Source organism: Fundulus heteroclitus, chromosome 16, assembly GCF_011125445.2.
Source record: "Fundulus heteroclitus isolate FHET01 chromosome 16, MU-UCD_Fhet_4.1, whole genome shotgun sequence".
NCBI classification, from domain to species: domain Eukaryota; kingdom Metazoa; phylum Chordata; class Actinopteri; order Cyprinodontiformes; family Fundulidae; genus Fundulus; species Fundulus heteroclitus.
Genome location: NC_046376.1, coordinates 18,042,820 through 18,057,455, shown reverse-complemented (window position 1 = coordinate 18,057,455; position 14,636 = coordinate 18,042,820). Strand labels below are relative to the sequence as shown.

The 14,636-nt window shown below is 36.2% G+C and overlaps 1 protein-coding gene across 3 annotated transcripts; it reads right to left on the bottom strand.

Moving 5' to 3' along the window:
• Window positions 1–325: 325 nt before the first annotated feature.
• Window positions 326–13,918, bottom strand: LOC118566404 (immunoglobulin lambda-1 light chain-like). Of its 3 annotated transcripts, none has more exons than XM_036148426.1 (4): window positions 13,811–13,918; window positions 3,135–3,460; window positions 1,736–1,769; window positions 326–893 (listed from the first exon to the last, which is right to left on the bottom strand). In XM_036148426.1, the coding sequence occupies exons 1-4, from the start codon at window positions 13,848–13,850 to the stop codon at window positions 568–570; spliced, it is 726 nt and encodes a 241-aa protein (XP_036004319.1). In that variant the 5' UTR covers window positions 13,851–13,918; the 3' UTR covers window positions 326–567. The 3 variants fall into 3 exon arrangements, with proteins under 3 accessions (XP_036004319.1, XP_036004318.1, XP_036004317.1); XM_036148425.1 differs by lacking the exon at window positions 13,811–13,918 and adding an exon at window positions 12,002–12,177; XM_036148424.1 differs by lacking the exon at window positions 13,811–13,918 and adding an exon at window positions 3,553–3,648 and having other exon boundaries at window positions 327–893.
• Between the last annotated feature and the right edge of the window lie 718 nt (window positions 13,919–14,636).

The window sequence follows — 14,636 nt, the reverse complement described above, 5'->3', positions numbered from 1 at the left end:
ATGTTTAAAACTCAGTGTCTCACAGATTATTCACTCTGAAACTTGACTTCATGCAGGTGTATCCTGTAAAAGAAGGCAGAGAGAAGAGAAGTGATACTTTACTGACTGGGGATAAAAAAAAGATCAGTTTTCTTTTTTCCTCTCATTATCAGATTTGTCTGCTTTAAATTGCCACAAAAGACTTTATGTTTTATGTTTTTGACAGTTAAATAATTGTCTTTGAATAATTCTACCATTTTAAACTTTACACATTTTATCTTTGGAAATGAAGTAAAGCAATTTGTAAGATACAAAAAGATACAGACAATGTATGTACCTAGTTTTATTATTTCTGAATGTCAACTGTTCAAACATCACATTACAGAATGATGGTGTATATGTTCACAGTTAATAAAGAAATATGGGAACAGAAATTTTCATAAAACTATGATTTATTAATGAAAAAGAAGATCAGTGTAGCATCAATTGTTAAAAATAACATTCAAAGCAGAGAAAAGCATGTTTTATAAATCTTGTAAAAAGCAAAGAGCAAAAAAGTGGATTATAAATGATGATTGCGGTTCTCTGCTATTCCTCAGCAGGACATCCTGACTTGCTGATGGTTTTCTCTGCAGTCTGGGAGCCCAAGGACACTTTACAGGTGTAAACCTTATCCAGGTTCCAGTCTGATGTCTGGATGGACAGAGAACTGCTGATGTGGAAAGTCTGGTCTGGTCTCTGAACAGCGGTGCTGGTAGAGATCCCACTGCTGACTGGACTCCCACCAACCAACCAGCTCACATCTGCAAAAGGCCCAGACTGACTGGACAGACAGAGCAGAGTGGCTTTGTTGGACTGGAGCTCAGCGCTGGATGGAGGGAAGACCGTCAGGACAGGAGGAGGGAGGCTGGAGCCTGGAGGGACATGGAGGACATTCAGAAAATAACTACACGATTAAATTAGCAACAAAACAAAATGTGGCTAATGTTACACTATAAAAACAACTTTATCCAGAATAGTAATCACTTGTTCCAAATCAGCAATAAATAATATTCTAAAGTATAATAAAGAAGATCAAATTATAGGATATATAAACTAGAATAATTTATGAAAGACCCTTTGTGCTTGTTAATTTATTTACCAAGTAAAAACTTTATGACCAGTTTTGATGCTAATGATTAGTTTGTGGAAAATTTCTGTCAGCATATTAGTTTTTCAAAATGTTATTTTTTTCTTTTATTCAAAAAGTTGAAAAACTATAAAATCAATAGTTAAGGGTGAACTTCTGATTATTTAAGAGAGAAAGATCAAACAAAATGTTTTTATTACAGTGCAAACAACAAACTAAAGAGCAGAATAAATTTGGCGTCTTGTTTACTTTCTCTGTAACTATATTTCTGATAATGTCTTAAAAACGAGAAAACGTTATACATTGTTTTGTTATATTCAAATTTCTGATCAAATGCTTTTGGAAGAATGTACAGATCTTCATGTCTTGGTCAGAGTTTAAAGACAAGACCATGCTATAAAACAAACATATTTGATAAAATATGCTGAAAGAAAAATATTATCAATTTCTAAACAATTTTCTTAAGATCATTTCCATCATCTGCATCACATTTCTATCAAAGCAAAACAGATATGAAAAATGTATTAAAATATGTTTTAACTCGATGAAAAACAGTAATAAAATCATCTTAGAGTAATGAAAGAGAAAAGTAAAAAATAAAGTAAAGTAAATAAAATAAACTCTTACCTGTGACAATCAGCTTGGTTCCTTGTCCGAATACCACAGTGATTCAGTTTGTATACATGGCTGTACAAAAACCTCCTGTTTGTCTCTAATGAGGGAGTGAAACTGAAACATCCTGCTGAGACCAACTTTCACTGAAAACATCTCAGTGACTTCATCAGTCTGCTTTTATTAAAATAAACACTCACTTACATTGGTCTTTGCAGACATGTTTAAAGGGTAGCATTGTTCTTTTGATATTAACTGAACTAAATGTGTGTTGTAAACTGTAAAATGTTCTTATATCTTCGTAGTTTTATAGTTTCAATTCTGTTTGGGTGTTTGTCACACTTTGAATCACTGTGATACAGCTTCAGCTGCTCGGCTGTCCCATGTCTGACAGAAATACAGAGCAGAATCTCCTGCCTCTGCCTGTTTAATAATGAACTGATAATCTATGTTTGATGAGGATTTAGAGTTGAATCGGTCTGAAGAGAATCCTGTTCCAAAGGTGAGTGAACTTCCTGAGTGCCAAAAGCTCAGAACATACTGAGGAACTCCACCAGGAGCTTGTTTGTACCAGTTGACACCATTTCTATCATATCTGTGAATGTTGCAGTTTAAAACAACTTGTTGTCCGGCTGAAACTGTCTGGACATGAGGCGTCTGGGTCAATGTTATCGCTGCATCAACATCTGGCAACACATGCAGAGAAAGACATGATGGTTGGTCTATGAAAATGTGTCATCTTAAACCATCTGAGAGGAATCTTACATGTTAGAGCAGCGATGAGACAGCAGAGGGTCCCCAGCATGTTGTCAGTTTGTGCTGTAAATGCAGATGAAAGGTGAGCAGGTTGAACTGAAAGGAGGAGAGAAACAGAGGCTTATAAAGACCCAGAGGAGACACGTGAAGGAGGAGGATATTCATTAATATGATATTTCTGTCATTTTTAGTAAGCAACAATTGTTTTACCACCCAATAGATTTATTTTGCCCTTTTATTAAAAAAAAAAACATCCTAATGCTAAAGGATTGCACCCAGTTTTGTATTAAATCATTTGGAAACAACAAAAGTAGAACCTTTCATAAATAAAGAACAACCATTTAAATTGTGATCATGACCTTCATTCCTTATCAAAAATAATGTTTAATAGAAAATAGAAACTTATAAACGTCTTTTAAAAATGTTTTAAACATCTTTTTCCCATAAAAGCTCCACAGCAGCAAAATGTTTATTATAATGAAGCAAAATTCTTCTCAAGTTAATAAAATAACCATTAACTAGCATAAATAATGAAACTATAAAAAACATATACTTAAATAAATAAAAGGCAGAAGAGCTAAGACCTCTAAGAATTAGAAGTGTAAAAGCAGAAGTGCTTGAGCAGAGGTTTTTGTCACGGTATAAATCACTGTGATACGAACTCATTGACGGAGCTATCCCATGTTTTACAGTAATAAACAGCAGAGTCTTGCTCTTCTAGAGTTTTGATGATTAAACGATAATCTTTTGTGGACTGATGAGTGGATGTGAACTTTGGAGATGAAAATCCAGAACCATAGCTTGGTGAACTCCAGTCATGATAAAAGCTCAGCACAAACTGAGGAACTCCTCCTGGGATCTGTTTATACCACCGAGCATCACTGTTAGTAACAGTCCCCAGGTTACAGTCCATGGTGGCTGTCTCTCCTTTCCTCACCGTCAGAACAGGAGGCTTCTGTGTCACCACCGTCACACCACTCACACCTGGAAACAACAAGATGACATGAAGTCAAGAGAAACACACAGACTGATGGATCCAACATGAGCTCCAGTCTGCAGTAAGTCATCCTCCTTACATGTTAGAGCAGTGATGAGAGAGCAGAGGGTCCCCAGCATGTTGTCAGTGTGTGCTGAGGATGATCTTGGGACTTGTAAAGTGACCTTACTGCTGACAGATGAAAGTTTAGAGGATGAGGAGAGGAGGTGCTGGAGGAGACATTTAATACTGGACTGACACTGAGAGGGACTGACAGGAGGAGGAGCTCTGAAACTTCATGATCTGATTGTTTTAACGTCAAGTGTAAAATATATTAAATTTATTTGTATAGCACTTTTATTGCAGTACATAAACATATTTGGTTTGATTAATTGATTCGTAAAATGTTTTAATACATTTAACAAGATTTACCTTCATTTAACATTTTCATAAGTTTTTTAACCTTATTTTAATCATGAAATGATACTGTAGATAAAAAAATAATAATAAATCACTCGTCCATATACTGTATGTCTGTATATGAATAAATATTATACCCAGCAGAATTTCAGCTGAGATGGTCTGATAAATGCCTCCACCTTCTGGTTAAACTTTAACTCAGAAAAAAACAATTTTCATTCACTGTGAATGCTGTGATACCAATTACTAGATTAGCTTTATTTATGCAGTTATCAGCAATGTAAGGGAACCAAAGCTTAAGGCAGTGCCTCGTGGCAAGAGAGCTCTGCAGCAAAAAGTTAAAAATAGAAACTGAGGGTTTCACACAAACAGTTTAATTCCCTTTTTTAAACTATTTGTCTAAACACAATAAGTCTATAGCCAAGGAAAAATGGGGTAATATTTATCATTGTACCAATTCTGTGTTAGAACTAATGATTTCTTCCATGTTTTATGGTTGCAGATTGTGTTAGATGATTATGTCTCAAACTTATTATTTTCACTAACTAAGCAACTTCTGTCAAATTGAAATTTTAAAATGTTAAATATAACCCTTTGTTCATATTTAAACATGCCTTATTAAAGTTAGAACATAACAAACCTCTCAGTAAAAATTACTAACTAAAATAATCAAACTATGTAGACATTACCAAAAGTGTCACTCTCTCTAAGTAAAACAGTGAACTTTGCGACTGCTTCAACAGATATTAGTAAAAGTACATTTGAATGTTTTGTGGTTTCTGGCTAACAGTGTAACATCAAAACCAAGTAATGAATGGTGGAGTCACAAATACATGAGTAAACGATGTAAACATCTGGACAACAAGTAACCCTTTTAAACTCAGCAGTCCAAAACAAAGTTAAAAGGTATTCCAGAAATTAATTTCCAATAATTTTCATTCTTCCATTAAATTCACAGTAAAAATGAATCTTAAATATTTTTAAAAAAGCAGTTTAAATGGATCATGTTTCTAGAAAAAAATTGGAAACCTGATAGGCTTGTACATTACATCCAGGACTGTTGGATTGTGAAGAATAAAAATGCATTTTTTTCGGCTGCTTTATTTCAAAATAATCAAGAAATACTAAACTAAAGTATAAAAAAATAACAACTTAAAAATCTTGCGTGAATAGGACAGCCCCTTATCCCTGATTTATGTAAATTAGTGCATTAATAATTATTATCAAATCTTCCCCTCCCTGTTTTCTCCTCAGATTCTTTATAAGCCTCAGTCTGTGTTTTTCTTTCACTAACGGTTTATCTCGCAGTTTCATTGTCACAAAGGTTGAAATCCCAAACTGACAACATGCTGTGGACCATCTGCACTGTCCTCTCTGCTCTAACATGTAAGTTGCTGCTTTGCCTTATATATTCTGTTTTTCAGACACAAGCTAATCACTCTTGTGCTCCTTTGTGTGTTTACAGATGTTGATGCAGCTAAAGTTTTGACCCAGACACCTGCTGTTCACAAAGTTTCTACAGGTCAACAGGCTATTCTCAAATGTAACATTCAGAGGCCTGAGAGCTATTATGTCAATTGGTACAAACAGGTGCCTGGTGGGACTCCCCAGTATCTTCTGAGGTTTTATCATTCTGACAGTTCCCCTGCATTTGGATCAGGTTTCTCCTCTGACAGATTTAACTCTAAAGCCACATCAAATATAGACTACCAGTTTATTATAAAGCAGGCAGAAGCAGGAGACTCTGCAGTGTATTACTGTGAAACATGGGATAACTCTGCTGAGGAGTACGTATCACAGTGATTTACGCCATGACAAAAACCTCTTGTTGGATTACTTCTGCTTTCTGATGGTGTTACTTAGACACACACCCAGTCTTCTCAGCATGGGGCAATAGCCCTTACAGCTTTTGTGAAGAAGCTGTTTTTAAGTCTGTAGTTTTGGATTTGATGTTCCTGAAACATTTCTCTGATGGTAAAGGGGCAAACTGTGCATTGCCCGTGTGGGTGGGATCTTTGTTACTGTGTCTGGCTCTTCCCTGGAATCGTGCAGCATAAACTGAGTCCAGGGCCATTTCTCTATCTGCTTACTTGAGCGGTCTCGTGTGCTCGTGACACGTCATCAGCCTCAGCCCCTGCACTGTTCCAATTGCCAAGAACACCGGACCGAGAACGGACCAAATCCCCCGAGGTTGTTCTCGCCCCATCCCCTTTCTTGAGCATGCATCAGAGCAGATTTGTGTGTTCTTCAGACTGACTGCGTTCCCAGAATGCCCGGCAGCTTGATTCAGGACAGCGCAAATCTTTTAGATATTAAAAATATTGTTTTAAAAATGTTTTTGATAAAATATGGTGTAGTGTATAAATTGTTTTTTTATGTTAAAAAGGCTAAAGAACTTAAATTATAATTTATTTAACACAAAATATTACTTCTCACATTCAACAATGAATATATTATTCATACATTTATTTCATTTTATGATCAATATAAGTAATATTTTATTATCATCTAAAGACTACTAATAACAGGAGGTGAAATGCAGGTCCGGACGAGCTGTGTCTGTTCCAATACACAGAGATATATTCTGTGTATTGGAACAGATTCTGAAGTCCGTACTTCCTGTGCTGTTGCCAAGAACAGACTTGACGAAAACGCGAGTCCGTACTCGTGTTCTCGTGAATTGAGAAATGGCCCAGTTCTTGCAGATGGCATCCCATAATTCCCTGTGCTATCCTCACTACCAATGCTAAGTCCTTCTTGTCCTTCACCGTGCAGCTCCCATACCACACAGTTATGCTAAGACACAGAACACTTTCTATTGTACCAATGTAAAGATTTTTTAGCAGCTTGGTGGGCCGTCTTTACAGGTGGGAGGTGTTTACGGACCAGGAGAGGTCAAAGGAGATGTGAATGCCCAGTAACTTAATGCTGTCCGCATGCTCCTCTACCTTCCTTTCTATGCAGAGAGGGGCATGTTCGGTCTTCCTGAACCTCCTGTAGTCCACTATGACCTCCTTGGTCATGCTGATGTTCAGGATCATATTGTTCCTGGAGCACCACTGTGTGAGATTGTCCTTATCTCTGTAGTGGGACTCATCCTTGTTGAAGATGAGACCCACCACAGAGATGCAATGATGATAGCAGGCCTGTTATCATCATTGCATGGCCGTTTGGCCATTTTGTAATAGGCTGGGGGACGTTGTAATGAATTGTGTGGAATATTACACCCGACAGAATAATATTTTGACTTATCTACTTGAAGCTTTGGCATGCTTAAGCTTGGACTACAAAATCCTGGCATTGAATATAATTGGCAGGTTAGAAAAATCAATCAGCTGGAAGTCAATACTGTAAGGTTACAGTTCAACAAACCTAATAAACAATAGAAAAAACTGAACGGGTTGAAAAGTATGGCACAAACAGAAGATTATGATATCTATAGAACCTGGAAATGCTACATTCAACTTTTCTGCACTGCTAGAGACTCCAGGTACACAGCAAAATGTATTTAAAGAAAATATAATTTTGTATATATCCTCCTTACTTCTTTCTCTAAAATTACGTAAAACATTTTGAATTACCCTTTATGTGAATTTTGCTATTCCAATAAATATACCTTGCCTAATATGTTAACAGAGCAGTGTTTTTGTAGCAACCAATTTATCAACAAACAAAAATAACCAAAATGCATGTGAAGTATACACTACTGGCAGATATGCTGACTTGTATTGTGTCTTAAAGAGTCTATTTAATCTTAACCATTGATTAGATGAATGTTGTGCCCATGTTAATTTTGTTTCTCTGCTGCATGATAACTGTTTTTTGATACTGAAGTTTTTTTTGCTGTAAATGAAGCAAAGTTAATTATGTAGCACAAGATAACATTTTCTGAAAAGTCAATACTTTATAATCAATACTAATTGTTGCACATGTCTTGATCCAACCATTACCAGTAATTGTTTACACTGCTCCCAGATCTTAAGATAACTTGCACACACCTTAGCTCGGATGCTGCTGCACTAGCATACATATTGCATATCGTATTAAGCTTAGAATGTTATGTAAATCGTACGTTATGGAAATATTGCATATTCTATTATCGTAGGTTACGTAAATAGTCTGGAGTTTTTTATCTTCTACTCTTGGTGTTTCTTTAGAGCTATCTTTAGATTTGACCAACTTCTTTTTTTTCTCTACTGCCTTATTTCCTTCTCATCACTATTAAATGTGTGTAATCGTGCATGTGTTTGCTACTGTCCGAATTTCCCCATTGTGGGACAAAAAAGAAAGTCATATATCTCATATGCTTTTCAGGGTAAACAACCAGAATTGAAATTGGATGCGGTCAACTCTTTACAACTTTACAATTGACAATAGTCAATGCTTTTGATGAAACCTATTGTTTTAATGGCTATCACTTTAATGGTAAATTAAAAGAGTTCAAAACTGCATGACAGGAAAGTTGTACCATTTATCTATGAAGTCATAGACAGGACGGCAAAAGTATTGGGGAAACATGAGGATACTGTAGGAAAAAAAATATTGAAGTTGTCAAAAATAAATGTGCAATCATCCAATTTACCGCTATTAATGTACAGGTAATCTGATCAATTTTGGTAAAACTGCTGCTGTTTTTATTCTGTAGTTTAGTGTTTGATTAATTTTCAACTAACTGCTGTAACTGCTTTTTATAATAATTTATTCTATAACATGCAACTGATTTGATTTATTAACTGATTTACTTCACTAAATAATAAATCGTCAGTGACCTAAACAAGCAGTTTATTCAATAACATGCTTCTTATCCATCAACAGGTCAGGATGTCCTGCTGAAGAAAAATAATCTGCTACTGCTCTGCAGCTTATTAAAATTAAAGTACTCTTGCTAGAACATGCTTTCATCAGCGTTACAGCTGGTGCATTATTTAATAAATTTTGAAAGATGATACTGTGATGAAAAATCCACATGTGCCTCTTTAGATTTGTTTGTATTTACTTTACGTTTCTGCAGGTAAATCGAGGACATATAGTGATTCTAAAGAAGGGCAATTAAAACAGTCAAACAGATTGGAAATCTACACTTTCAATATCTGTTATCGGCTGTAGTGGACTGGCTAATTATGAGGCGCTAAATAATTAACTATGAGTTCAGTTCAACAATAGAGAAAGTAGTAATCTTGTCATGTCCACCACTTAGAGACACAATTACAAATTTTTGCTCATTCTAACCTACATACCAGCCTACTGGTATGAAGTGTACTTTGGTTACCAGAATAAACTGAATTTTCATCCTCTGTTAGTGAAGCATCACATTTACTCCTCCCTCTCTGTTCTCACAGGATGCAGATGCAGACCTCCCCTCCATTTTTATGCCTTGATGTAAATAAGGCATAAAAATAACAAATTATAAGAGGGTTAAAATAAACTCTCATTTGTTAATGAATTGTATTTAACAAAATGCTGAATCTGGAGCGACTGAAAGGAGGAGGAGCTGTGATGTAATCTGCATAAATCACATGCATGAATAGTACTTTTTGACATATTTGATTATTTTTCTAATTTACGTTTCAAACATTTCTTTTATGAATCTGGTTTAACATGAAGTTATGACTTTTCCGCCATCAGTTTCTGATTTTGATGTTTAAAACTTTAGGGTCTCACAGATTATTCACTCTGAAACTTGACTTCATGCAGGTGTATCCTGTAAAAGAAGGCAGAGAGAAGAGAAGTGATGCTTCACTGACTGGGGATAAAAAAAGATCAGTTTCATTTGTTCCTCTCTTTATCAGACTTGTCTGCTTTAAATGGCCCCAAAAAGACTCCATGTTTTATGTTTTTGACTGTTAAATAATTGTGTTTGAATAATTCTAACATTTAAAATTTTACAAATTTTATCTTTGGAAATGAAGTAAAGCAATTTGTAAGATACAAAAACATACAGACAATTTATGTACCTGTATTATTATTTCTAATTGCCGACTGTTCTAACACGACATTACAGAAGGATGGTGTATAATTTCACAGCTAATAAAGAAATACAGGAACACATATTTTCCATAAAACAATGATTTATTATTGAAAGAGAAGGTCAATCTAGCATCAATTGTCAAAGACAAAAAAAGCAGAGAAAAGCATGTTTTCTAAATCTTGTAAAAAGCAAAGAGTAAAAAAGTGGATTATAAATGATGATTGTGATCCTTGGTTATTCCTCAGCAGGACATCCTGACTTGCTGATGGTTTTCTCTGCAGTCTGGGTGTCCAAGGACACTTTACAGGTGTAAACCTTATCCAGGTTCCAGTCTGATGTCTGGATGGACAGAGAACTGCTGATGTGGAAAGTCTGGTCTGGTCTCTGAACAGCGGTGCTGGTAGACATCCCACTGCTGACTGGACTCCCACCAACCAACCAGCTCACATCTGCAAAAGGCCCAGACTGACTGGACAGACAGAGCAGAGTGGCTTTGTTGGACTGGAGCTCAGCGCTGGATGGAGGGAAGACCGTCAGGACAGGAGGAGGGAGGCTGGAGCCTGGAGGGACATGGAGGATGTCATCAAACAACTACATGATTAATTCAGCAACAAAACAAAATGTGGATATGTTACACTATAAAAACAACTTTATCCAGAATAGTAATCACGTGTTCCAAATCAGCAATAAATAATATTCTAAAGTATAATAAATAAGATAAAATGACAGGATATAAAATCTAGCATTGTTCATGAAAGACCTTTTGTGCTTGTTAATTTATTACCAAGTAAAACAATTCTAACCAATTTTGACGCTAATGATTAGTTTGTAGATAATTTGTGTCAGCATATTAGTTTTCCAAAATTGTATCAGTTTTTTGTTTTGTTTAGAATGTCGAAAAACTATGAAATTAATAGTTAACAGTTAACTTCTGAATATTTGAGATAGGCAAAAAATGGATTCCACTTATATTGCAGTGCAAACAACAAACTAAAGAGCAGATTATATGTGACTTCTTGTTTACTTTCTCTGTAACTATGTACATTTCTAATAATGTCTTAAAAACTAAAAAAAAACTTATACATTGTTAGGGCATTCTAAAATTTCTGAACAAATGTTTTTGGAAGAATGTACAGATCTTTCTGTCTTGGTCAGAGTTTACAGACAAGACCATGCTATAAAACAAACCTATTTGATAAAATATGCTGAAAGAAAAATATGAACAATTTCTAAACAATTTACTTAAGATCATTTCCATCATCTGCAGCACATCAAGATTTTTATCAAAGCAAATCACAGATGTGAAAAATTGATTAAAATATGTTTTTACTTGATATAAAATAGTATTAAAATCATCTTAGAGTAATAAAATAAAAAAAGTAAATGATAAAGTAAAGTAAATAAAAGAAAGCCTTACCTGTGACAATCAGCTTGGTTCCTTGTCCGAATACCACAGTGATTCAGTTTGTATACATGGCTGTACAAAAACCTCCTGTTTGTCTCTGATGAGGGAGTGAAACTGAAACATCCTGCTGAGACCAACTTTCACTGAAAACATCTCAGTGACTTCATCAGTCTGCTTTTATTAAAAGAAACACTAACTCACTTTGGTCTTTGCAGACATATTTAAAGGGTCATATTATACTTTTCATATTAACAAATGTGTGTTGTAAACTGTGAAATGTTCATATATTTTCTTAGTTTTAGAGTTTCAATTCTGTCTGGGTTTTTGTCACACTGTGAATCACTGTGATACAGCTTCATTTGCAGAGTCGTCCCATGTCTGACAGAAATACAGAGCAGAGTCTCCTGCCTCTGCCTGCTTAATAATGAACTGATAATCTATGTTTGATGAGGATTTAGAGTTGAATCGGTCTGAAGAGAATCCTGTTCCAAAGGTGAGTGAACTTCCTGAGTGATGAAACCTAAGAACATACTGAGGAACTCCACCAGGAGCTTGTTTGTACCATCTGACAGCATTGCTATCATATCTCTGAATGTTGCAGTTTAAAACAACTTGTTGTCCGGCTGAAACTGTCTTGACGGGAGGCGTCTGGGTTAATGTTATCGCTGCATCAACATCTGGCAACACATGCAGAGAAAGACATGATGGTTGGTCTATGAAAATGTGTCATCTTAAACTATCTAAGAGGAATCTTACATGTTAGAGCAGCGATGAGACAGCAGAGGGTCCCCAGCATGTTGTCAGTTTGTGCTGTAAATGTTTGGTTCTGTCCAGATGAAAGGTGAGCAGGTTGAACTGAAAGGAGGAGAGAAACAGAGGCTTATAAAGACCCAGAGGAGAGATGTGAAGGAGGAGGAGATTCATTATTATGATATTTCAGTAATTTTTTAGTGAGCAACGGGTTTTTTTTTTTTAATTAAAGAAACCCAAACATCCTAATGCTAATGGATTACACCCATTTTTGTAAAACAATTTGGAAATAACTGCCCCCATAATGTCAATGTGAAACTTTGAAGCTGTAATGTGGTTACTGTTATAATTGTAAAATATATCCATCCATCCATTTTCCAACACGCTTGTCAATTTTTTTTGGTGGAGAGGGGTGCTGGTGCCCATCTCCAGCAGTCAAAGGGCGAGAGGAGAGATACACACTGGACAGGGCACCAGGCTATCGCATGTAAAATATATATTTTTTTCAAAATTGTTTTATTTTGATTTTTATTACGTGTCAATCTTCATTTTTAAGCTGTTTTATCTTTTTTAGAGTTAGAGTGTCCTCGAGTCCATCCCAATGACACTGCAGGAGGATGGAGATGGCAAGAGCTGGGGGGACTGGAGAGAGCTGAGGGCAGGAGAGCGCTGGAGAGCTGCGGGTGCTGCGCTGCTGAGACAGAAAGCCTTCAGAGCAGGTGAGAGTCCTTGAGACACAGGGGCTGCAGTAGATCCAGCAGGGCAGCAGAGAGATTACTTCGGAGCACTGGAACGCTGGAGTAGCAGGAGAATCGACAGCAGAGCAGGGAGAACCCTTGGAGGTGCAGACAGGCGCAGGCGTAGGAAACTCTGACAACCAGACGTGGGAAAAATCTCTGGCTGGCAGACTAAAGTTGACGCTCGGACAGATGTGGGAAATCTGTGACTGAGGTGCATCAGATGATTGAAGACGGACCGGCAGTGAGGAGCTGATTGAGGGAGGGTTTTATAGAGAGGCTGGCAGGTGGAACGAGTCCAGGTTGATTGAAGGCTGAACAGGTGTAGATGAAAAGTGGAGGGAGACGGAGCAGGGTAGGAGGAGGAAGGTGCTACAAAGTTCCTGACACAGGCAGGCCAGAACTGCACCATGACAATGTTTAAAAGAAAATAGAAAATTGAAACTTAGAAACAAATTTTAAAAATGTTTTAAATATCTGCTTTCCAATAAGACCTACACAGCAGCAAATCTTGTAAAAAACATTAAAACTCTTTAAAAATGAAGACAATAAAAAGAGTTAAAAAAGAAGAAATAAAATCTCTTTTAATCTTTGTTAATACATTCTTCAAGTCCGAAAATTATCACTTCATAAAATGCCAAGGGCCTGTCCTCCAATGACTGATTGGCTCCAGCCCCCCAGAATAGGGGGCTCTGTTTCACAGAGATGTTTATTACAATGATGTGCAATTCGAGTAAATTTCTTCTCAAGTTATCAAAACAAATAAATAGCATAAATAATGAAACTATAAAAAAACATATACTTAAATAAATAAAAGGCAGAAGAGCTAAGACCTCCAAGAATTAGAAGTGTAAAAGCAGAAGTGCTTGAGCAGAGGTTTTTGTCACGGTATAAATCACTGTGATACGAACTCTCTGACGGAGCTATCCCATGTTTTACAGTAATAAACAGCAGAGTCTTGCTCTTCTAGAGTTTTGATGATTAAACTGGAAACAACAAGATGACATGAAGTCAAGAGAAACACACAGACTGATGGATCCAACATGAGCTCCAGTCTGCAGTAAGTCATCCTCCTTACATGTTAGAGCAGTGATGAGAGTGCAGAGAGTCCCCAGCATGTTGTCAGTGTGTGCTGAGGATGATCTTGGAACTTGTAAAGTGACCTTACTGCTGACAGATGAGAGTTTAGAGGATGAGGAGAGGAGGTGCTGGAGGAGACATTTAATACTGGACTGACACTGAGGGGGACTGACAGGAGGAGGAGCTCTGTAACTTTATGATTTTATTGTTTTACCCACAAGTATAAAACACAAACTTTGTTTGTATAGCACTTTTTTTTCAGTACCTGTCATAAAAAGTTGTTTTGTTTGGTTGATTCCTAAAATGGTTTAATACATTCAACAAGATTTACCTTTTTTAAACTTTTTTACACATTTTCTAACCTTATTTTATTCAGGGAATTATACGGTAGATAAAAACATTAAATTCTCGACCATAGCTGTCTGTACATGAATAAATATTATACCCAGCAGAATGTCAGCTGAGATGGTCTGATAAATGCCTCCACCTTCTGGTTAAACTTGAACACAGACTAAAACTTATTATCATTCATTGTTATCACTGTTATACCCATTACTAGATTAGCTTTATTTATGCAGTTATCAGCATTGTAAGGAGACTAAAGCCCAAGGCAGTGCCTCGTGGTAAGAAAGCTCTGCAGCAAAAGGTAAAAATTTAAACTCTTGATTTCACACAAACAGTTTGATTCCCTTTTCTAAACTATTTGTCTAAACAAAGTAAGTCTATAGCCGAGGAAAAATGGGGTAATATATATCACTTTCCTAATGCTGTGTAAAAATGAATGATTTCTTCTATGTTTCATGTTTGCAGTTTTTGTTAATAGA

What these genes read in the sequence shown, in the direction of transcription:
- LOC118566404 (XM_036148426.1), bottom strand. Translation starts at nt 13,850, where the DNA reads ATGCTGGGGACTCTCTGCACTCTCATCACTGCTCTAACAT. An exon ending in TCTCATCACTGCTCTAACAT is followed by an intron (nt 3,461 to 13,810) that starts GTAAGGAGGATG and finishes TGTTGTTTCCAG; the next exon opens with GTGTGAGTGGTGTGACGGTG. An exon ending in ATAGCTCCGTCAATGAGTTC is followed by an intron (nt 1,770 to 3,134) that starts GTATCACAGTGA and finishes TGAATCACTGTG; the next exon opens with GTATTCGGACAAGGAACCAA.